The sequence below is a fragment of the Lepeophtheirus salmonis genome, chromosome 8 (assembly GCF_016086655.4).
Source record: "Lepeophtheirus salmonis chromosome 8, UVic_Lsal_1.4, whole genome shotgun sequence".
Taxonomy (NCBI): Eukaryota; Metazoa; Arthropoda; class Copepoda; order Siphonostomatoida; family Caligidae; genus Lepeophtheirus; species Lepeophtheirus salmonis.
Genome location: NC_052138.2, coordinates 15,762,096 through 15,786,834, shown reverse-complemented (window position 1 = coordinate 15,786,834; position 24,739 = coordinate 15,762,096). Strand labels below are relative to the sequence as shown.

General features: G+C 31.8%; 1 protein-coding gene across 1 annotated transcript in view; it reads right to left on the bottom strand.

Moving 5' to 3' along the window:
* Positions 1-24,330, bottom strand: part of LOC121122401 (snake venom 5'-nucleotidase) — a 44,557-nt gene extending 20,227 nt beyond the window's left edge. Inside the window, exon 1 of the mRNA XM_040717378.2 lies at positions 23,805-24,330. Coding sequence (XP_040573312.1) covers positions 23,805-24,074 — 270 coding nt within the window. The 5' untranslated portion in view covers positions 24,075-24,330. The remainder of the gene's footprint in view (positions 1-23,804) is intronic.
* Between the last annotated feature and the right edge of the window lie 409 nt (positions 24,331-24,739).

The following is a 24,739-nucleotide window of genomic DNA, read 5'->3' as shown; positions in this document are numbered from 1 at the left end:
AAAATCAAATTTGCCAATTTATAAATAAAACAAACAATCTGTCATAATTGTCAAAAAGCCTTCCCTCCCAAAATAAAATACTTTGGACGTCCCTAATGACATCATTAATATATAGTTTGACCCAAGATTAATAGAAACACAAGTTTTTAGCATAACGCATGTACAACAGATGTTTGACTTCCACCACGCTGGTTGCGTCTTTTGTCAAAAGCTGTTTTTCTTGCCCAGCAGTCGTTACTATATATAAAATTTAAAATCCTAACAATAGTGACGTCATAGACTATGAGTGGTGCGTATTTTGTCATAATCTGCCTATCTTGCCCAGCAATCCGTACAATATATCAAATTGAAAATTCTAGCTAGCCCGATTACATGATGGTCTAACCTTTTATTTCTATTAATCTTGATTTGGCCCTTTTACTTGCAAATCCATTCCGGCCCAGGTGTTGTGTGCTCATGAATGATGGAGATTAACACTGTGGATTTGTTGGGGAATTTTAAGTGTAAGTTCTTATTGGGCTCAGAGTAAAATTGAGGATAAAAACGGAGTCATTCCTCCCTATGTTCTTGCAAAATATGGAGAGGGATTTTTGTTTCTTTCCTTCATCTCACAACTTCCATTTCCTAATTTATCGACAGAAGTTATAGAAATGATCGGTATGAGCAAACTAAAAAAATACTATCTGCAAAGTGATGTGAGAGTTTATAGCTTGTTGTTTAAACTAGTTTAAAAAAATGATGCAGTCCCCTTTATGAGAGTAATATTTACTTTTTAATTCAGGGAGTTGTGTTATTTTGCCATAAGACGACTTCACTCTTTGTTGCTTTGTTTACAAATGAATCTAAGTAAACTACGCTAATGCCTCATTCCATGCCTACAATTATCTTTCCTTTGGCCTTTCAAGGACATACACTATTTTACATAAAATTATAGAGCTTTACAATGGCTAAGAAAGGTTTTTTATGGAGGAGAACAAATAGCTTGAGTTAAAGAAAAATTATTATTGATCATGTGTCCTACAAGGATAATTAAAAAGAATATTCTCAACATCATATCATGATTTAACGACTTTTTCCCTAATTGACAATATTTATTTGTATTACTCGTAATATTACTTATCTTTTGAAGTGGTCAAAGTCATTTCAATGTCAAGAGTTCATTATGAATGCACATAAACTCATGAAAGTATGCAAAATCAAGATATCACAGTTTTTATATCTTTTTGTTTTGTTTTGTAAGTTCGTTTGATTTTTAATGACACATTCATTTTCATTTCTGAGATTGATCATGACTATTTTGTTAGGAAGTTATGATGTATATAAGATGAATTTCTTTAATCTGAAGGCGTGACAAGAGCCATTGGATGAAGCTTTGAGTCTAATAGTAGTAAAAATGAGTAATAATAATCCCGTCATTATAGGCAATTAATCAAGTCTGTTGATTGTATATGGAGCCATAATATGTACATTGTGGACTGAATTGAGAGTAATGATGTTTCTTGGTTGTCTCTGTATTTTTAAGTTATGAAGAGTCGATACCAGACAAACTTTGCTGTAATAATATATAATGTGTTTCAACAAATCCTCAGAGTACTCTGTTTTTCATGAGTATACTCAATATTTAGTTGTTTTCTCTTGAAGAATGAAAATCACAACTTTATATTAAAAAACTAGCAGTAGTTCCCATGATTGTTTTGAGTTACTGTACGTCGACGAACAGACAAACATGGTTCTAATAATATACATTTGCTTAATTGATCTAGAAGATAACTCTCCAAGAAAATGATAGTGTTACACTCCATTTTTCAAGAGTATACTCATACGTAGTTACTCAATACTTAGATGTTATCTCCTTAAAAATGAAAGATAAACAATAATAGCTTGATAAAATAAAAATAAAATATCGTTCAGTTTGCCACAATTGAAAAAAACTTGCACTCTTAAAAATCCTTAAATATATCTTATACACTTTCTTTTCTTTTTTAATATGAGGAGCCCTGACAAGCAACAATTTTTAATATTCAATTCCGATCCAATACAGACCGCGGAGAAGATAGAGAGTGACAACTAAATAAAAGTCGCCAAAATCCTCCACACGAGGCACTCTCAAAATTACATTTGTAGAAAATATTACCAAAAACTTAAGCCTAAACAGTGTTTTTAATTTTCCAAATTTGCTATTTATTCATTCTAATATATTTTATTCTTGAGAAAATCTAACTATAAAGTACATGTGCTCAATGATGAGGGAGTATAACACTGAAAAAGTGTTCGGGAGTTAAAAGTAGGGATGTGAAAATTGTCCGAATTTTCGTGAGTATACATTTTTTTTAAAGTTATTACTCTTTAAGCTATTAGTGTTCTTATTAATTATTACTCCCTATTCAAAAATTTCAAATGTATTAGCAAGTTAAGAGTACTATACTTTATTTAATAATCTTTTTGAGGTGATATGTCGTTTATCAAAGTAATTAAAATATAATTTTCTTTTTTATTTACACATACGAGGATTTAAACAATTTTCACATCCTTGGTTATAAGTGCATGCTTTGTTAGAGTCAGAGTAGAATTGAGGATCGACATTGAAGTAATTCCTACCTAAATCTTTGGTAGATACAGAATGGGATGTGTGTTTATTTCATTCTTCGCCCTCTCATAGCTAATTTCTAATAAAACGTCATGACAACTAAGCTGCTAATCTCTCAAAAAATTTTAAAGTTGTCATAATTTGAAGAACATTTGTAGTTTTCATTTTTTTAGCATACTGGCAGTTCATATTTTTGACAACCTTAACGATAATTCATGATACTGTCAATTTGACCATATGCTTCCTTGATAATCTCATTTCCTCATGGAACTACACAATCTTCCCACCATTTTTTCCTAAAAATAACCTACTGCAGGGTAGAAATATATTTACAAAGTCATGGTGGTGAGCATAGTCTGCATCGCCTTCAAAAACCGTTTCAAGGCCCTTTTCTAGCCTAAGATGGCTATAAAGATGTCTAAATCATAGAAAACCAACTTACTTAAGTATTTGAAATATACCATTTGATCTTTTTTGGTGGGCGATGAGGAAATAGTTATTGGACACCCGATATAAAGAGAGTTTCTTCATTCAACTATATGTATCATATAATCAGTATACGAGTATACTACTAACAATAAATTATAGATCTATGGATTCAATATTTATGTATCTATATGTTAGGGTGGGTGGAAAATTAGAGTTTGAGAGATCGATGTTGGGGTATATTTGGAAATTTAGTAATACCATGCCAAATTTCAGGACAATTGAACGTATTTTAGAGGTACTTCCATTTAAGTTGAAAAATTATTTATGCATATTTTATGAGGTTTTAAAAAGATTTTCACCATTATTACCAATTATGGTTAGAAATTTGATTCCTGGAGAAACCTGATTGGTATATTAACCCATAATAATCAAATGGTGCAAGTTTTGTTCTTATTGAGGAAAAAATTGGATTCACAAATCAAATGTATTTTTTGTTAAATATTGTATTATTTTTATATTTATACATCATGAGCAAAACAGTAATATTTCAAGTTATTCTAACATAATAATTATTAATCATTTTCAATACTTTATAAATAAATAGTAAAACTTCATAAAAATCAGATGGATGATCATGTCTTTACGATAGAGAGAATAAAGTTATAACCGTGATCCTCACAAAAAAAAATCAGTTATACGAAAAAATACATACACTTTTCAGGAGAACAGGATTTAAAATTTCGAAAAAGTTGATCAACCCCATCAAAACGACACATCCTAATATATTTATACATGTACATTGTACGATACTCAATACTCTTCAATTCTCATATCATTCTTTTCAAATTGACAAAAAAAAAATTGAATATATTTATGTAACTTAAATACTTTAATTTATCATTTCAATTTAAAAGAATATTGTGGAATCGTGTACATCGGTCCTGCAATTAGAAATGTAGGGTAATAATCACCAAGAAGAGGGGGAGGTCAAACTATTGATGGTGACTGGTGATTCATTCAAAGTACCTCCAACCATACACCAATAACAAAATCCTAATTACGTCATTATGATATGTATATACATAGGCAGATAAATATGTGCATAAATACAAAAATAAATGACTCAGTTAAAGTTATGAGCCCTCAAAAAGCAAAAAACTATGTTTTTATTCAATAACAATATTAAAAGTAATCTATTAAAATAAGTTATTCTGAAAGTTTTCTATGAAGTCAAAAATATGTATATAATTTTTTTTTTTTTTTGAGAAAACATATGTACAATATAAATACATACATTAAAGATATCTCTCCCGATATCCCGGGATCTCGTTTTATCGGGGTTTCTCGGAGTTTTAACTCTACAGGAAATCTTGCAATTAATGCAATAATTTATTAAATGAAACGTTAAATATATATCAACTGAAGAATCACTTGGTTTGAAGTTTTTACGATTTATGCCTCTTTAAAATATAAAAAAATGCGAAATCCACGTTGTTTGAAAACGCATTATGCGAAGACCCCAAGAATATATAAATATATATATTATTATACATTTTTTAAATCAATTTGTACCAAAGATAGGCAAGAATGCATACATCAGAGGGATAAGTTAACACTATAACAACTGATCAAATTATGTACAAAAAAGAAGAAAGAGCACACGCAACAACAGATTTTCATTTTTTTTATATTGCTAAACAGTGCTTTTTCTCTACAAAAAAAACCCTCCCTACTTATATCATAAGTGGGTGAATGTTTTTTACATACTCTAGAAAATATTGACACAAGTTAATGCAAATATTTGAATTCTGAACAACAATGAATCCCAAACAAATAATTTATTATATTTTCTGTATTCACCTATATAAGACCAGATTTTAGGCTCAAGTAGATATGACTGAATCAAATTTGGACCGAATACTTTGTCATTGAATAGGTAAGTATGTTTCATATAAAATGTGTCATGAATAGTTTAAAAAATGTTAAACTTATATAACTTAGTGAATATTTTTAATTATTGATCAATTGTTAGCAAATTTTGCATTCTTTGGTAATCCTTCATTTACGAGAGAAAGAGTAAAAAAATCATCGGTTTATAAAATATGGCACGTTTACCAACATTTTTTTATTGATGATAAAGTGTTTTATGTTAAGGCCAAACTCCATTCACAAAATGATCAGGTTCTTGCCAAAAAGGATCTAATTTACCCTGTAGGATCTATTAGAAGCCAAAACCACCGCCAATTACGATCTTAAGTCCAATATGGCGGTTAAGTAAGACACCTTATATTTTAGGGTCTTTGTGGGGTCAAAATTAACAGCACTGAGTAAAGGAGCATCATTTTGGAAAAATGTATGCTGACACGGGATAATTACCACTTCAAGGGACTTTTCAAAAAGATGATGTTCCTTTCATACATCCAATATGACGCAAAAATGGTGCGACCAAGCTTTTAGAATAGTAACTTTAAGCAAATCAAGGTTGTAATTTCTGCATAAGGCAATAATTTTGCCTTATCATTTGTTTCCTATTGATTCCAGTAGAATTTAAGCAAAGTTTTAGACCTCTAATTTTAGAATTAAAGTTAAATCAGTTTATACATTTTAAAGTGTCTAGGGTCAACCTGTAGATTGTGACACGATGTATTGATCCCAGTTACTGCAGAAGGAAGGGGAATTATGTTTAAGATTGAATTTCAAGGGATACACCAAGTGAATTTGTGGCTAATACAGTGGAAATCAGATTTGAACATTCGTCGCAACACCCAATTATTCCTAGGCAATCGATTAATTGAAAATTGAGATCTTCAATTCTATGATTTATAGCTGAAATTAGGACTAATAATATTTGTGATACAATTAATCCATTTTTTTTGTAGAAGAGTCCTCAGAAGCTAATAAATTGGTAATCTAACGAATGAATTTTTTTTTCATCAGATGTTGTCATTAATATTTAACTCCTGATTAGTAAAGCTCCTTTTCTATTACATTCAAAACCTGATTGAACATTCGTATGTACTCATAAAAGACGGGGAGTGCCCTTGTGGATTTGTTGCAAAATTATAATTTTAAGTCTTTGTTGGACTCAGAGTAGAATTTGAGTAATTCTTGCAAGTGTTCTGGTTTATTTCCTTCTCTCCCTCACAGCTGTTTTATCTAATGAAACGTCATAACAGCTAAACTGCTTTCCTCCAAAACATTATTCAAATTGTTAGAACTACCATGTTGATTTTAGGTTACTTTTTTTAACATGCCCAAAATACACAAGATTTGCATCACTAATGATTATTATTATCAGATAAATAGACAAAAAACCCAATACACAAAAAATAAATCAAATCAGACTATAAATATTTATTTATTAAATAAAAGAATCCGAAAGTGAACGTGGTAATCCTGACAAATTGAATAACGATGGGAAGGAAATTAAGACAAATCCCACAATTCTAGCAAGGACTAAGACAGGAATTACTCCTACATTGTTGATCCTCGATTTTACTCTGAGTCCAACCGAGATTTAAGTTTATTAATAGATTAAAATAGTTTTGTTGCATGAACTTTTGACTAATTCTTCTTCATTATTTAATGGGTCGTGGTGGTGTTAACTTCTTCTTCTTTGACGTAAGTATATTCGCCTATCTTTGGTGTAAATTATATATGAATTTTAATTATAATATTTTTCCTGATTAATGCTAGTTTAAATATAACAGGCAGCTGATATTAACAAGTTTCTTAATTCCGTATTATCATATTTAGTGATATAAATCCTGTTTATTTGTTAGCTGGCCTGTTTTTTTGGGATTAGCAATCTGAAGAATCAACTTTCTTTTCCTTATCACTAATGTTTAACTCCTCAGATGTTAAGTTATTTTCCCACTTCATTCAAAAATATTAAAAACCGTGTATTTTCATAAAAGACAGAAAGTTACCTTGAAGATCTGTCTCCGAGTTATAATTGTGAATCCTTGTTGGACTTTGAGCAGAATTAAGGATCGACATTGTATTCATTCTTGCCAATGTCCTTGTTTATTTCCTTCTGCCCCTTCTCCCTTATCACAGCTGATTGTAGCTGACCTAATTAAATATGTTAGTTAAGCTGCTCTCCTCCAAAAATGCTTTAAATTGTAAAGGTTACCTTGATGATTTTCGGTTCCTTTTTTTTAATATGCCCAAAATACACAACTCCTCGTGTACTTTTTTTTTCTTTTTTTTGTACAAAACTGACATCCTTACCTATGTGTTCTCTCATCAAGAATAAACTAATAACAACAGTTTCGTAAAATGAAATAAACTTCCAAGGGTTCCCAAATAGAAAAAGTATCGCCCTTGTCCAATGTCATATTTTACACAACGGTAGTTATTATAATCCACCTAATGAAAAACTAAAAGGATAAAGATGGCCGGAAGGAATTACATTACTTGATATGACATATATAATAGATATGTATAATATTTAACATATTTTTATGCATATTTCAATTGAACCCCTCACTCAATTTACATTTTACAAGATATTATTGATAATAATAATCATTTGATATTTAAACAGACACACAAAAAATATGCAAATAATGATTGAAGATTTCATTTAAAACAGGTACATTAAGTAGATGTAGATTTTTCTATATATATATAGACTACTAGGAAAGGGTGTCTGCCTTTTAATATAGGGGAATATAAACAAAAAAGAGACAGAGAGAGGGATGTAGAAAGAGACACAGAGAGAACAAGGAAGAGACAGATGGATATAGAAAGAGAAAAGGAAAAATAGGTTTGATTTTGGTCAAAAACAGTTTCTTACTGACCTTGGAGCCCCAAAAAATATCATAGGAACATGTTTGGTTATTTTACATTTGTACTTGCTAAATTTCAGACTCATTTGGTCGACAGTTTTGGATTCCATGTGAGATAACACCAAAAAAAAAAGACTTATAAATATACTAACGGTAGTACCCAGCATTGCCCGGAGTAATCAAGTGTCGGCTAAAAGACGAATTTGCTTTAATAATATAGAACATAACTCCTCAACAAATCTTCATTATTACTCTCTGTTTTTCATAAGCACACTCAGACCTAACTATTCAATACTAATATCAATTCGTATGACGTAGAAGGAAATAATAATAAAAAGAGTTTGAACAAAAAATTTGAATATTATGGGATGACTGAATAGGGCTTTAGTCTCTAGATCACTGACTAACAAAAACATTAAAAAACTACTTTGTTATTTCTTATATCAAAAATATGTATATGTTACACATAAAGGGCACTTCATAAAGTGCACCCTATATACATGTTCGATCCAATATATAGGGTCCGTGGAAAGTTCTGTTAAATACTTATTAAAGTACTAATGATATAACTAATTACATAATTTGGATATAATTATAGACATAGGTCGACGGAAGTTTCAAAAACATGCGACATAACTTTCATGTTGATATGGTCACTCTTAGCCTTGACCACAGCCCACAGTCTCTCTGGAAAGGACTTGCATACTTCATGTACCATGTCCACGGAGGTGGAGTCACAGGCAGCCATCAGTTTGGCCTTCAGGTCTTCCAAATTCTTGCTGGGGGTCACACAGGCTCTGCTCTGAAGAATGGACTACATGGAGTAATCCATGACATTTAGGTCGGGGCTGGACTGTCTTGTCTTTGAATCCAGTCAAATTGCCCTCACATCCCCACTGCGTCTCTCTGGATGTGTGAGAGGGGGAACCATCCTGTTGGAAGGTCTATGGGTCATTCTGGAAGTGATTTTGGGTCCAGGGAACAAGACATTCCTCCAGGATGTTGCTGATGTCCTTGGTGTTGATCTTCACCCGGGTGCACAAACACCAAAGGGAACTTCCCTGTTTCAGTAACAGCTGCCCAAACCATCACATACTGTGGCTTCTGCACATTGTTGACTCCATGGTCACCCAGCTCACCTTTCTGAGCCAGAATCCGATCATTTTTTGGTCAAAAGCCTGCTCCACAGTGAAAATCTTTTCATAACTGAACACAATGTTGGGAGCCATTCTGAAGATTGGTATTGCTTCTATCAAGTCTTAAAGCCTTGACCTTACTTGACAGGTGCTATTGTCTCTTCAATTTGTAGGGATACATCCCAAGGTCATCTTGGATAATATCTCTCAATGGTGTTGCACCTAATATCGGTCTAGAAAAAATCACTTATCACCGAAACAAAAAAAAAAAGATCTTGGATAGAGATTCAACACTAGTAACCAAGGATGGAAATTCTAATCCTGCAATTTTTTTTGTCCAAAGTGAATATTTTTCAATATTTCAGAAGCAAAAATGTGCTATCAATTTTTTCGGTGCAAAACAATACTATGTGACTTTAATAATCCTATCTACAATGTAGTGTTCTTGGATTTGGGAGGGGCGTCTAGTTGATATCTTTTGAAAATTTTATAAAAGCCTTGGCGAGTGATAAATCCCCTAACCCTTTGGGCACAATAGGGACATAAGTGTCCCACCAATTTAACTGCCTATAACTTTTCTTGTAATAATTGAAAATGCTCTTTTTTACTTTAAAATAACTATCTGTATCTGTTCTTTCATTTATTTGATTGTCATATTGATCATTTTAAAATAAATATCTTATTTCAACAGATTTTAGTTTTGGTTATTTTTGACAATTTAATTTATATTTAGACAGTTTTTACTCATTTAGAAGTTATATTACGTTTTTTATATTTAATCTCCTGTGAAAATTTTAAGTTCATACGTAATTTTTTTACTATATTATTTTTATTTTTGAAACAAGGGGACGTGGTTGTCCTTATTATATTGAATATGTTAGGGGTAACAATATCTATTCATTACGTTATATTTATCTTTTCTTTTAGTCGTTATATTTATCTTAGTCAAACTAGCAAAGATGTTAAGGAGTGCAGTATAAACGAATAGCAAAAAGTAAATCTATAGATCGTGACGTGATCGTGCATTGCTTGTGAAATGGGAATCTTTTAGAATACTCTGATACAAAATATCTGGAAGAAGAACCTATTTCAGACCCTATTGAAGGATAAACTCAACTTATAATCCCGGAAGCAACCATGAACATCAGGAAAATACGGAAAAAACTTCAAAAACTACAATGAAATGGGCAATTCAATCAAAATTTGTCCTAAAAAAAGATTCTAACTTGAGGGTTCAAGTTTTTCTTGATCTTCAGGTAGATCCAATCTCATTGCTCATTTTTGAATCATCTACAAATTTTCTGGCTCTTTTGGAATAAATCTGTCAACAAACAACAAACCATTTATGTTCTCCAAAATTGAAAAGACTTTGTAATAAATATAAAAGAAATCCGCACCTTTCTGTGAATTAATCTCATGATGTCAGTGATGAAGCTACCTAATTTGAAATCTTCTTGGAGCGTTGATAATTTTATATCATCTGAGGGTATCAAAAAAACAATGACCAGAACTCAATTTATGTCCCTTCTTCAAAACCTTCACTTCACTAATAACTTAGAAGCAAATAAATCAGACAAAGCTTACAAAATAACAGCAAATATTTAACATTTTAATGAAGCATTTCAATCCGCCATGTCCGATGCTCCAGAACAGTCGATTGACGAAGATATGACTGATTTCAAAGAAAAAATGTCCTGCAAACAATATCTTTTTATCTCTTGGATATTTGTGTTGTTAATTCGCACATAGTTTAACAAAAAAAAAAAATGATACAAAAGGAATTGAATTATTGGACTTCAAAATTATTATAGCATATTCACTTAGAGGTCAATACAGTAGTCGAACGCAAAGTTTACAAAGAAGTCATGCATCACGACGAGAAATCATTCCTCAATCTATTCCACTGTATGTACCAACAGTTATAGAAATGGCAACAATAAAAAAATAGAGAATAAAAGCCATATTCAATGTAATGCAAAGTATTTTTATGCATTTTTCTATACAAAAATCAAGAAATGGTTATGGTGATTATTATGCTAAAAAAGACTAGTTCTTTATATACGATTATAATAGAAAATTATTTTATTTTTATTTTAAATATAGAAAATGTTTGTATTTCAGGAAATTATTATTAGAATCAATAATATTTTAGTTTAAAAATTTTTATTCGTCTTTTTACCCTTTATGACGATAGGAACATCGGAGTCCCTAAAATATTTCGAAACCTAGATATGAAATCTTTACAAGTTAAAAAAAAAAAATTGTTTTGCACATTCCATTGAGTAAAAAATATCTTAATGTTGAATGAATATATCATCAGGGACCTTAACTTCCCGAAAGGCTTAAACGCAATACAATCACAGCCGACTTATTTCTATTATTATAAAGTTCAATAACAGAGTGTTTGTTAACTTAACCATGACTGATCAAGATTAACTAATCTACCAACTCTTTACAAAAAGATCAAGATTTAATCCAGCTTTTTCAACCAATGAAGAGTTGAGAATATATTGTAAATATAAAAAGAAAGGTGGCGGTAGCAAAAGGGTTGACTATGAAAAGAAATGTGATGTAAATAAATCTAAGCTTCCTTGCAAAAAAAAATAAAACTTTAGAAAGAGCAGCAGTGTACAATATGTAGCAAGTTTTGGGGTTTAGGATACGAGGAAAAACAAAACTCATTCTTTGAAAAAACTACCACAGCAAAGCCATCAAACTTAAAGGCAGGAAATTTGTGTCACAGTGTTATCATTCGCTTATTGCTGATTCCCAGATCCAAGTATGTTAGCCTTTTTACTTCTCCACAAGATGTATATCTAAAACAAGGGTTGATGGATTCTTCCAGAACAAAGACGAGTTAGGAAACTCAAGTAGATGTAAGGCACAGTTATACTCAAATACAACTCCTGTTGATGTGAAAAACAACCCATATGACCACATAAATTATATTTAAAGAGTGGAATCCCATTACGTCAAAGCATCTTCTAAGAGGGGTTATATTGATTGCTCATTGTCAATCTCCAAACTTTACAAACTATATCGGGAGTGGTGCATTGCTTAGGGCCTAGAGTTTGTCTACTGTAAAATAATAAAGACACACACTTATCTGGCATTTCATTTCAGACAAAGAAAGATAACAGTTACAAGTACATGATGTACGATACCAAAAAGGAACAAGGACCTATGACAGATGAAGAAAAGGAGAAACTGGCTGTACATGAAAAAAGTAGGTTTGTTTATGGAAGCTCTAACTTCCAAGTTCATCAAGTGAGATAAATTTAATTAAATAGTTGTATATCCTTCAAATTTAAACTTTTTTATACAATCAAAACTAGAAAGAACAGTTACGCATTGAATTTAAGATATTTTATTATTTGAAAAAAAAAAATCCAATGTAAAATTTTTTTGAAAACAATTTCAAAAATCCAAACTTATTAACAAAAAATTTTAAAAACGAAATTTCTGATATCAAATATTATTTCGAAATTCCATAGCTATTCCCAAAAAAAATCAAAAACCCATAGCTATTTACAGAAATTTACATTTTTTGGACAAAAAAAGTTTGAAAATTTTTTCAAACATTCAATTTTTGGAAAAAAATTTGAATAATGGACAGCTTTTGACAAAAATTTTAATTTTTAGGAAAAAAACTTCAAAAATCAACAGCTATTGACAAACATTAAAATTATTACGGAAAAAATTTCAAAAATCAACAGCTATTCTAAAATTTTTTTTTTTTTAATTTAAAATGTCAAAAATTAAATTTTTTGCTCTGTTGCATAATTTAACCAAATGAAGATAAAAAATTCTAGTAAAAAGTAGCTCCTCCAGCCAACCCCTGAGGACGCTCCTGTCATTATACATACCTAAGTATACAAAATATGTGTATTTAAATTAAGCTTTAAAAGTTACTTAAATAGTGAATGAAATGTTTCATTTCAAGTTTTCGAAATATGACTCCAAAAATGGGAGTTCAACCTTAATGATTAAATGTGGGTTACCATTTGTAAACATTTTTTTTCAATCACAATATAACTTCAAGTGCAACAAAAAATAAAAATATATTCTTTTAGTTATCTCAACCAGCTTTTCATAAAAAATAATATTTCTTCTTTTTAGCTCGACAAGCTAATATTTTGAAGGAATGACTACCAATTTATCAGAGAATATGAACACCCACAATAAAAAATAATCAAACCACGTCAACAAGCTATCATATCATACCGCTGACTCAAACCCAAAATGTTGGCTATTCGCAAAATGACAACGATTTATTAGAACTCTTCCAAAATATGATGTAGAAAGGTTGTGAGCCTTTTTGTAGCTGCAACTTGAACATTATTGTTCATTTTCTAAAGCTGTTATCATCATAGTTGTAAATAATATGATTTATCATTATGCTAAAGACAAGAAACCAAGAATTAACGTGGTCAGCCAGAGTATTTGAAGAATGTTTGGGAGAGGAGGAGCATATGCCGCCATGATGTTTCATTAAATTATCTACTAGCAGCTATGAGGTGAAAGAAATAAACACAACCCCCACACTGTATCTAGTAATGACTTAGCCAGGAACTACACCAATACCGATTCTCCATTCTAATCCGACTATATCAAAGACTTGCACAATAAATCTTCAGTGTTACTTTTAGTATTTCATGCACTATTAATTATGTTTATCTCCAAGATTTTAAAGCTTCAAAAAAACCCTATTTAGGTAGCAAGGCACTCCCTTTTCCATTATCATATTATTTGTATCTAAGGTAATCTACAATGTATAATAAAATATTAATAAATCTACAAATTATAGCAAGTGTTATAAGATAAGAAAAATTCTCCCAATTATAATTAAGAAGTTTACAACAGAAAAATATAAAATTATGTCTCAAAGATGTAACATGTTCTCACTAATCTCACTTTTTGTGGGTTACATCAAACATAACAAATTCTATAATATGCCAGGGTTAATGTATATACAAAGAGATAAGTAATGATAGAAATCAGGTGTGTTTTTTAGCTCGCCTGTTTGTTTGTTTTTTGGAAATGGTAATCTCTGAAGAATTAATTTTGTATTAACTGTTGTAATTATTATTTATCTCGTGAGTGCTAAACTTCCTTTCCTAAATAGATTCAATTATATTCAAAAGCTGATTGAACATTCTTGTGTGCTCATAAAACACAGAGAGTAACACTGATGATTTGTTTCAGAGTTATAATTGTGAGTCCTTGTAGAATTGAGGATCGAGATTGGAGTCATTCTTGCCAATCTTCTTAGTTATTTCCTTTTCCCAACGCCGTTACCTCACTAACACAAAAATACACTATGTATTTTTTGTCAGCTATCAATTCAGCTGTTGATAATGTATTTTTTGAGAAATAAACGAATGAACCAATTATAGTGATGTGCCACTAACAAAACTCGTAAATTGTTACTGGAGTTCATGGAATCGCCGTAGCTCACAGATAACGCGCTCGGGAGAAATTATTCTTTTGAACTCAGTGTGAGTAGGTTTGCGCCCAGGTGATTCCTAGAGAAAGAAATATACTTTATGTATATGTACTTCACACAAGATTCTTAGGTTACTTGGAGTAATTTTAATACTAAAATGTTTACTTATCTCCATCCAACCAATTAAAAGAACATTAAAAAAAATTGCTACTCGGGTCTTATGAAGTAAATATAAAACGAAACAAACAACTCGGCTCGTAAGCATAAAAACCCGAGTGTTACTCGGAACTCGTTGAAAGCTTGGAACTAGACAAGAACTCGGAACTTGTCAAAACCTTCAAACTCATCATAACTTTGGATTTTCTGCTTTTACTTTTCAGACCAAAGAACATACAATAAACTTGGCTGCATTAATATAGATTAATATATATTTCTAAATGCACCATTAAACATAAATTTGAATGGTTAAATTTGATTTTCATTCTACTAAATACTCATTCGTTTGGTTTATCCCTTGAAATTTAAGCTTAAACATAATCTCCATTTCTCTAGAACTTGCAGTATTTCCAAACTAGAGTATTATCTTAGTAAATATCATTATTTTCTTTGTTTAAATAGTTGTTACATCTAATTAAACTTATTTTTAAGTGAATCTTGCAATACTAATTACGAAAACATTTTTTATATTACAAGCTTTCCAATAATTCTTTACAATATATATATATTTTTTGTCTGACGAGTTTTTTAGCGAGCAAAAGTGTTGGAGTGAGTTAAGAGTATTCAAGAGAGTATCGAGTAAAGCGCGTAATTCCTAGAGTATTTTTTCTAGAAACTCGAAAATACTCATGCAGCAAAATTCAACTAAATTAGAATAACTTTGCTCTGTTTAAAAAAAAAACAGGAATACAATTTCTTGTTGATCCCTCGTTGTAAATATATACACGTATATATTGGCAATTTTATTATTAATATGAATAAATTTAGGCTATTATATAGAAATACAAATGTTCAGCTAATCTTTTAATAAAATATTGCTAGGCAGTATTATAACCCATTATCGAATAAAATACTTTATAGGATTTTAATATTATTAAATATATACCTAAATTTTAAAAAATTATGTATAAATAGACAATGATACTCTAGAATGACATATAAGAGATTAATAGCAGCTGCTGTGATTTACTTTTTTTGGCTAACTACTAGATGATTTCGGGCCTTTCTCTGTTTGTTTGTTTTTTTGGACGAAAAATTGAGTGATACAATAAGTCTAAGGACGTGTACCCATTCTCCCTAATGAAAAATCATGACAGCTAGGCTGCTCTCCTACAAAACATTCTTTAAAGTGTAAGGGTTACCATGATGACTTCCCGTTTCTTTTCTTTTTTTAAATGCCTAAAATACATGCAATTTTTATCACAAGTTATTAGTGTAAGTCATAGTTGAACTTTCATCAGAATTGAGGATCGACAACGGAGTAATTCCTCTCATGTTCGGATTGAGATTTGTGTTTAATTCGTTTCTGCCATAGATTCTGGCAGTTAATCTAATAAAATGTCATTATAGTTAGCTACTTCCCTCCAAAACATTGTTCAAATTGTCAGGGTTACTACATCTATCATGTGTCTTCAGGCAATTTATTTCTAAGAACGTTGCATATTGTAATCCTCCAACCTCCACAGCTATCCTTGTTGGTGAATTATAAAAAGCAAAGCTTTTCTAAATATATTTACTGTACACGTATTACGCATGATAGTTGTGGTAACCTTAACACGCAAATTATAATAATGAATCGGCAATTATTATTTTCTAAAAAGATTAAGCTCTAAAAAATTTATATTTTACTTTTAAAATATTGCTACTCGTTTTTCTTTGTTTTAAGATTATTTCTAAATAAGAAAAAATAGACTTGAACGTAGACTTTCTCCAATGTTTGACTTCAATTATAAATAAAATAGATATTTTATCCTCCAATTTTGGAAAAAAAGATGATGTAAAAGTCAATAATTTATCTTTATAAAAAAAAACTTTGTTTGGGAATAATTTAAAACTCAGATTTTTGTACCATTCCAACAGATATAGAGACTCATTCAAAGTATGAGCAATTGATATTTTAGTTTAGTATTAAATTTGAAGGAATTGCATCTTTATTCAAGTGTATAACTCATGTGATGCGTCAACGTAAAAGTAATCGTGAACAAAAGTCGAGAAAATACCAATTTATTTAATTACTTCATATATTTCATTGACACAACTGAGTCAATTATAGTCTTTGGATTCAAATTTGTGGGCCCAGTTAAGATATCCAATATCTGTAACTATAGTTCAAAATCTTCATTTGATTTATGATACTAAATTTGTCCCTAATATGGTCTTTCAAATAAAATCCTTCAATTTCTCACTCTTTTATTGTGACAATCCATTTTGATTACTTTTCTTGCAATTTGCAACACACCAAAAGAATAAGAATATATTTTTGAAAAAAAATTGACCATAATTTGTTGAGGCATACAAATATATTCCAATGTCAATTTTGAGAAAAATCATTATGACTTACTTTTGTGTTGTTGGTGCACATACTGGGTGAGGACTCAAAATTATAAGCCTATTCGAGGCCGTCTCGCCTCAGTTGTATAAGTCTGACAATTTTGTACTTGGCACCATTTGAAAGAACTGACAAAAGGCTAATATTGTCTAAACCACGAGCTCAGGTCAAGAGAACCTACAGAACCAAACATCCAGCTCAGATCATGGTCCTCAGCGTCGTGGCGTCCGACAGCAGCAAGATGCTTCCCTACTTCTTCAAGGGCAACAAGAACGTCTACTATAAGGTCCTGAAGTACCATGTTTCTTATCGTGGTTGAAGAGCACGTTCCCCGACGACAACCATGTGTTTACCCAAGACGGCTCCCCGGCACACATATCCAAGAAGGTGCAGCATTTATGCAAGGGAGCATGGCTGCCTTCTGGCCTTCGTCCTCAACCGACGTTAACCCCCTGGACTTTGGTGTGTCTTGGAGGGCAAGACGAACAAGGCTTCTCTCCCGAATGTTAATGCCCTGAAGGCTGTTATCACGGAGGAATGGAACAACTTGTCCTCGGACTTCTTCAAGGCAAGCTGTGCTTCTATTCGTCCCTGTATTGAAGCCACCATTCAGAATGGAGGGGACATAATGAATAAAAAGTGTAGAAAATTGTTGAATTACCAACTTTTGCTTCAAAAGTTTGCCATAAAAAAGGCAAAAAAATGAAAATATGTCAAAGTGAAAACGGTTTTTAAAACTTTCTAATTATTGAGTCCTCACCCTGTATACAATACAAGCATAGTTCCATATTTTTGATTTCAGCTTTAGGTTTACTTAAACTTACAAAAAGTGTTAAAGGATAAAAAATTAATATCATATTAATAATTAAAACTTCATATAGGAGGAGAGTTGGACAACTTGAGAATCTTTATTAATAAAGAAAAGAAAAGTACATATATAAAATAAAATATGGAATGACGTAGCTCAATGACCATCGCGCTCGAGATAAATTATTCTCTTGAACTCTAATACTAAGGTTCTGCGTCTCAGTCGTTCTTAGAGACAGAAATATACATAATGTATATGGATCTAAAATACATTTCTTAGGTCAGATGGAGTAAATGGAATACTATAATGTTTAGTTATACTCAGTCAGTGTAACTCTATCTGACCAATTAAAGGAACATTAAAAGTAATAATAAAAGTAACTTTAGATGAGATTTAGCAACAAGTATGTGTAGCAAGCTCAGGGGACGTATTAAAAAAGAAAAAAAGGGTATTTATATATTTAGAGTTATAAATCCTAAACATTTTTGTCGTGCGAGTTTTTGGTTATTGGTAACAAGAACAATATTTTTTTTTTTTCTCTTCTTAAATATTTATCATTTTTGGGAGAAAACATTAAAAATCAAATAATATAAGAATATGCTAAATTAAATTGTGTTTCAATTATAGCGATAAACATATGTATTATTTTCTATTATTGCTTATCGATAATTGTTAGTGTCTCAACATGCCACTGAACTGTCTCGACTTTGTCTATCAATGGAGTATAAATTTCCCGCATTTCAATAAATATTACAGATACACTCTGGTATAAAATTGGTGCCAAACGTTGCATATTGGTTAAACTTTGCAAAAAATGTACATCTCAATATCGCTTCTACATGCTCAACGAAGTAACAAAAACTGGGAATTATTATTGGGTCAACTAGCCCCCATCAACTCCCACCTACTACTATAAATGAAAACATATTTCAATCATTTAAGGCAATTTTATGGAAGAAGTACGGATTATTAGCTAGGTTGTGCACTTATCGTGCTAGTAGATCTAGCAGTTCAAGCAGTTCCGGTTCTTGAACTACTAGAACCAGAACCAACAAAGTCGAACCGATACCCGAATATATATCTTATCGCTCTCGGTTCTCTTGCTTTTGTTCCTATATAGAATATATAAAAAAATACGATATAAATTATAATAAATAATCAATAAGTCAATTTTCTCAGGGGTGGGGTATAGATTAAGGATCCAGGTCCACTTCTAAGCTTGTCGAGGCCCTATAATATGATAACTATAATATTTCTTAAGCCAAAGTTTTCTAAACTTTACTATGCCAAGGCTCCCTTATGGCCTACACTAATAATTTTTTCGCTGAGTCCCCTTTTATACGAAATTTGTGTACTGTACTATGTATGTATGTGTAGACTGGAAGCAATCCTCAATTCTCCATCTTCCTGCATACCCTCTCCCACACTCCCTAGCCTGACGGCCTACTTTGAAAACAATTGTCTTAAGCAACCTTAGTTTTCGGCGACCCAGTTGGAACTTTGGACACTATGCACTCTGCCTATAAGGTAGCTGCAGCCCTGTTTGTATCTAATAACATTTCCTGGACCCGAATGTTCTAGCTACGAACATTGTTTTAAGTTTCTGTTACCAAACTGAGCCTGTTTAAAAAAGAACTCAGACCGATAAAGCTGAACCGATACCGAGAAAAATAATTTTTGGAAAAAAATCGAAAAATTAAATTATTTGGAAAAAAAAATCGAAAAAATTAATTAAATTTAAAATATTAAATTTTTTTAGTGTAAAGCAAAAATTCCTTCCTCTAGCCAATCCCTTTTGGACGCACCTGATTTCTGCCTATGTCTGCTTCATACGGACGTGGACTTGTGTTTATTTTTTTCATCGCAGAGCTACGAGAAGCTAATTGAATGAAACTTCATGATAGCTTAGCTGTTCTCTACTCAAACATTCTTCAAATTGTCTGGGTTACCAGGTCAATTTTCGGTTTCTTATTTTTACATACTGGAAATTTTTAGAATTGCCAACCCTATGCATAATATGACCGAACCCTGCACGACTCCTAAGGATGAAAAACATTTATTCAATTTTATTGAACTAAATACTCTGCATATTTTCTATTTCTTTCATTCAGAAAATGTTTTGTGATCATTTACTATTGTTAATGTTTAGAAACTTTTGATTCTTTTTGTTTTGTTTTAATATTCTGTGTCCAACAGTTGCGTAATATGACAAGGGAACTACCCCCTGACCCCTTTTCCCCTTAATAGTACTCTGATTTATTGAACTCGAATTAAATTTTGTGAGTAACTGATGAACACACATATGCAGCCGATCAACAGAAAAGCAAGCTAGAATTATTATTCTCAAAATTGAGTGTTGCATTCTTCAACGAATTATCTTCGATTTCTATCAACAAAGTGCTCTAATTAACCCTTTGGGTGTACCACAAATTGGACTTAATGTATTCAAAACTGATCGTCACAATAAAAGAATAAAAAATCGATAGATATTATTTGAAAGAGATCATCAAAGTTTCAGCCATTTTGGACGAACAGTTATTATGTGACAGTCATTTGAGTGAGTTGATGTGAGTCTTTTGTGAAAATGGAATCTTAATTTTTGTATTAATTGAAAGCTACATTTAATGTCATTCAATTATTCATAAAGAGATCCACTTATCTTTATAAACTCGGCCTCCCGGGGCAGGAAGCTATGTCAGGACCGGGCGACCTCGCAATTCCCATTATACTTTTTCAGGTTTTACACTTTTAATTTACATTCACTGGATGGATGAAGTAGCCCAGGAAGAAGTTAGAGCTTCCAATAAAACAGTGCAGGATGTCTTGGCCATAAAAATATCCTCACTTTTGGAGACTGTTGGGTCGAGCATGAGACCTGTGACAAGTATCATTCGACTGTGGAGGCTCTGAAAAAGTACATTACTCGTACAATGCTAAAGCTGGATCTGCACAAGTTCATTCCGGCATACAAAGCTTCCAGCGCCGCCGGTTTGGCAAGGTTATCAAGAGAGTCGGATATCATAATGTCATTAAATGTAACTTTCAAATAAATAAAAAATGGTTTTATCACATTTAGTTGGTTCGTTATAAGCCTTAAAATATTTTCCCGATTTATCTGGACCACCCTGTATTCCCATAGGAAAATGCCGTTAATATCAGTAGAGATACTCAAAATCTGCTTATTGAAAAATAGAGCAAAGGTAGACTTACATAAATAATATATTAACCCATGATATATTTGGCCTAAAAAAAATATCACTTTGGGTGATCCGTTTTAGAAATTTAAAGGCAAATAAATAAAGTCAAGTATAATAAATAATTATTTATGGTCTGATTTGATTTATATTTTGTGTGTACCCATTACATGAAGAAGAGTGGTGAGGAGGGGGGAGTGGGACTTCTTCAATCAGGTAGTTTCACAACCTGTTTCCCATTTCGTTATCATCAATATCAAATACAAGATGTTTTATACAAATTAATATAGAGAACTAAATACGAGTGTGGCCTGAAAAGTTTCCGACCTGACAAAGATACAATAAATTTTTTCGGAATTTATTTATAAATATTTTTCGACATAGTCTCCTTGAAACTCTACACACCCTTCTCAGCGATGCTCCCATCTCTGTAATCCGTACAAATAGTACTCTGCGTTTTGTCTGCAAAATAATTGTTCACTGCCTCTTCATTTGACGAATATCTTTGCAGTCCACTGTTTGGACTGTATTTTTGTTTTGGGCGTATAATGGTGTATCCAAGTTTTATATACAGTAGTTACTTGGATTTATTGTGCCTTATACCAGAGTGATACTCCAGTTTGTCCGTTTTTACAAAAACACACAGCTCAACTCACTCAAACGACTGACATATAAGAACTGTGTGTCCAAAATGACTGAAACTTTGGTGAGTAAGTGTCAATAGATGGTAGAAAGATACGACTAGCTTTAATTTACGAGTGCTGTCATCTTCATGTTGAGGTTGGAAACTTTCTAGACCACTCTCGAACACATATGCAAGCTAGAATGATTTTTCTCAAAATTGAGTGTGGATTACATTTACACTCTACGATAAATTATCCTCAATTTTTATCTATAAATTGTTCAAATTAACCCTTTGGGTATACCCCAAATTGCGCTTCAAGTATTATTACTATAAGTATACAAGATATTATTTGAAAGAGACCACCATATCCGGGCCAATATAAGTTACTTAAATCAAATAAAGATTAAAAAGTAATGGTAAAATTCTTGGGTATCTTAAGTCATCCCACAAATTTAAATACAAAGCCTATAATTGACTCAAATATGCTCATGAAATATTGGGCTCTATGTATAACATATGAAGTAATTAAATATATAGAACTTTTCCCCTTCTCTCGATTTTTCAAAAAAAAAAATCAAAAATCCACAGCTATTAACAGAAAAATAAGTATTTTATAAACTTTTTTGAAATTTTAAATAAAATTTTAAAACATAAATTTTTTAGCTAAAAGAAAACATTCCTTAACTGGGAGGGGGGCTACAGACCCTCCAGCGATCCACTGCAGACCCACTTGGACTTTAAAAAAAAAACCTCTTCAGGTCACTAAATACAAAAAAAAAAAGCTCACATGATTAAAAATGCAAAGGATTTAGGACCTTAATATTAAATATAGACTTTCTGATTTCAAAACATTGTCAATTATTATATAACGTGGTAGAGGAACCAGTCTTACTACTTTGTACAAGTAGAGTTGTGTCCCCGTATTTGAAGGGGAAGAAAATTTATGGGAAGTGACATTTTCCTCCGTTACATAAATTAAAAAGAGCCACTTGAGCCACAAACACACGCTACTCAAACACTTGTCAAATCCATTCTATATGTAGTACTACCTTAGGAGCGAACATATGAAGACCCTAAGAGTGATGTATGTATATACTAGTTTGTACAGCCTCTTACAAATTAAGGAGATAACCAGAGCTGTAAATCCTAAGCTCTTTTTTTTTGAGTTAGCAGGGGCGCCTGCAGGATTATATTAAGGGGCTTGGTTTTTGGAATTTTTTGAAAAAAAAAATAAAAATCCATAGCTATTGACAAAATATTTCAAAAATTGAATGTTTTGGAAAAAATTCCCAACATTTGACAAAATTTTTTTAATTTTTTGGAAAAAAAATTTTATTCCTATTTTTGAGTAAAAAAATTTCATCCCGAGGAAACAATAATTCTAGTTAAAAGCAAACATTCCTTCATTTTCGGGTGTGTGGCTAAATATGCCCTCCAGTCCCCTGCCCAGCACGCCCCTGGTTATTTTTATTATTATTGACGAAATAAACTTTTATTTTTCTAACCCTGTTATCATTTTTCTTTCATTTTAAAGAAGATACGATCACTTCTGCGTGAAAAATGAAGAGGAGCACTTAGGATTTATTGGAGAGTGTAAGTCCTTGTTGAACAGAGTAACTCCTGCATATGACCTTGCTTGATACAGAGTGGGACTTGTGTTTATGTTCTTCGATTTTTATTGTTGTTGTTGTTGGCAACCTGAAGAGTGTTTATTTTTCTAATGTCATTATTTCTTGAGGAGAGAACATACAAATATAAAGTGTAACCACGAGTGACTGTACACATAAATGACAGAAAGTAACACCAAGGATTAGTTCGGAACTTTAAGTGTATGTCCTTGATAGGCTCAAAGTAATTCCTACCCATGTTCTTGCTTTGAACAGAGACGGACTTGAGCGTATTTCCTTAATATCATAGCTACTTGCAGCTTATTTAATTAAACGTCATGAGAGCTAAGCTGCTCTCCTTTCAAACATTCTTCAAATTGTCGGTGATACCAAGTTATTTCTTCGGTTTCTATTTTTTTGAGATACAATTTACAACTCAAGATATTACAAGCAGGGCCCTAATGACCGGGGTGTATGGGGGACTTGGGCTCCCAGTATGATTTATTAGTAGTATTTTTCCGTACGTTAATATTGAGGCATTCATAGTCACTCTGTCCAAACCCTCCCCCAAATAACAAAAACCTGATTACCACAAATAACAATGGATAACAATGTAATATGATTCCTTCCTTACCTGAAAGATATCTCCAGCATTAAGGAATAGAGTTTTTCGATAAGGATCTTTACTTTCAGAGGATTGAAGGTCCTCTACAAGTCTTTTTAATCGAGAGAATCCCCCAAAGCAAGCTCCACGGACAGAGTCCTTACTTCGACATCGGGATCCACGTGAAGTGACAAGGTCAAAGCGTGAGTGGAGATCATTTGTATGTAGGATTCGAAGTTGAATTGCGGAAGAGAGGAAGAGAAGGAGTAGGAAATGAAAGAGGGATATGAAGAAAATCATTTCTTAAAAGTTTGTTGTTGCTGTTGTTGTTAATTTGAATAATTCTTCATTTTTATTCAGGGGGCGCTATTATTTTTTCTTTCTTTTTAAATTGATGTCTAATTTACTTATCTAAATATGAATAATGTGTGTAAAATAACCGACACTCGGAGTGGACAACATTCAACTAATAGTGATATTATTAAAAAGAAACATGTACATATTTTTTTTTTCCCATTCACATTCAGAGGAGCAGCGACGATTCTCAAATGAATTTAAAAAAGAAAGAAAATAGAAAAGAAAAGAAACATTATGTACTGAGGTTGCTCGCCGAGATTTACAGTTGCAACTCAAATACGTACGTATTTGAAGTGAATCATAAATTAAAAGCAGAAGGGGGAATACTTAAATATACGACTCATTACAGAGACATCAATGATCCAAATCCCTCTTAAGATAGAACAAAATGTCGAAAATAACATCTCATTCATCAGTCGAGCCAAAAACAGTCTATTCATATATCTACATATTATATATTTTCTGAACTATGAAGAATTGAGACTCTCTTTCACTCTCGCCACGTCATATACGTCATTTTTTTTCTGTTGTATGTAATTAAGGGGTTGATCAGACCTAAAGGAAAAACAAGGAAAATAACATAGACAAACAACACACTCCACCCCCCG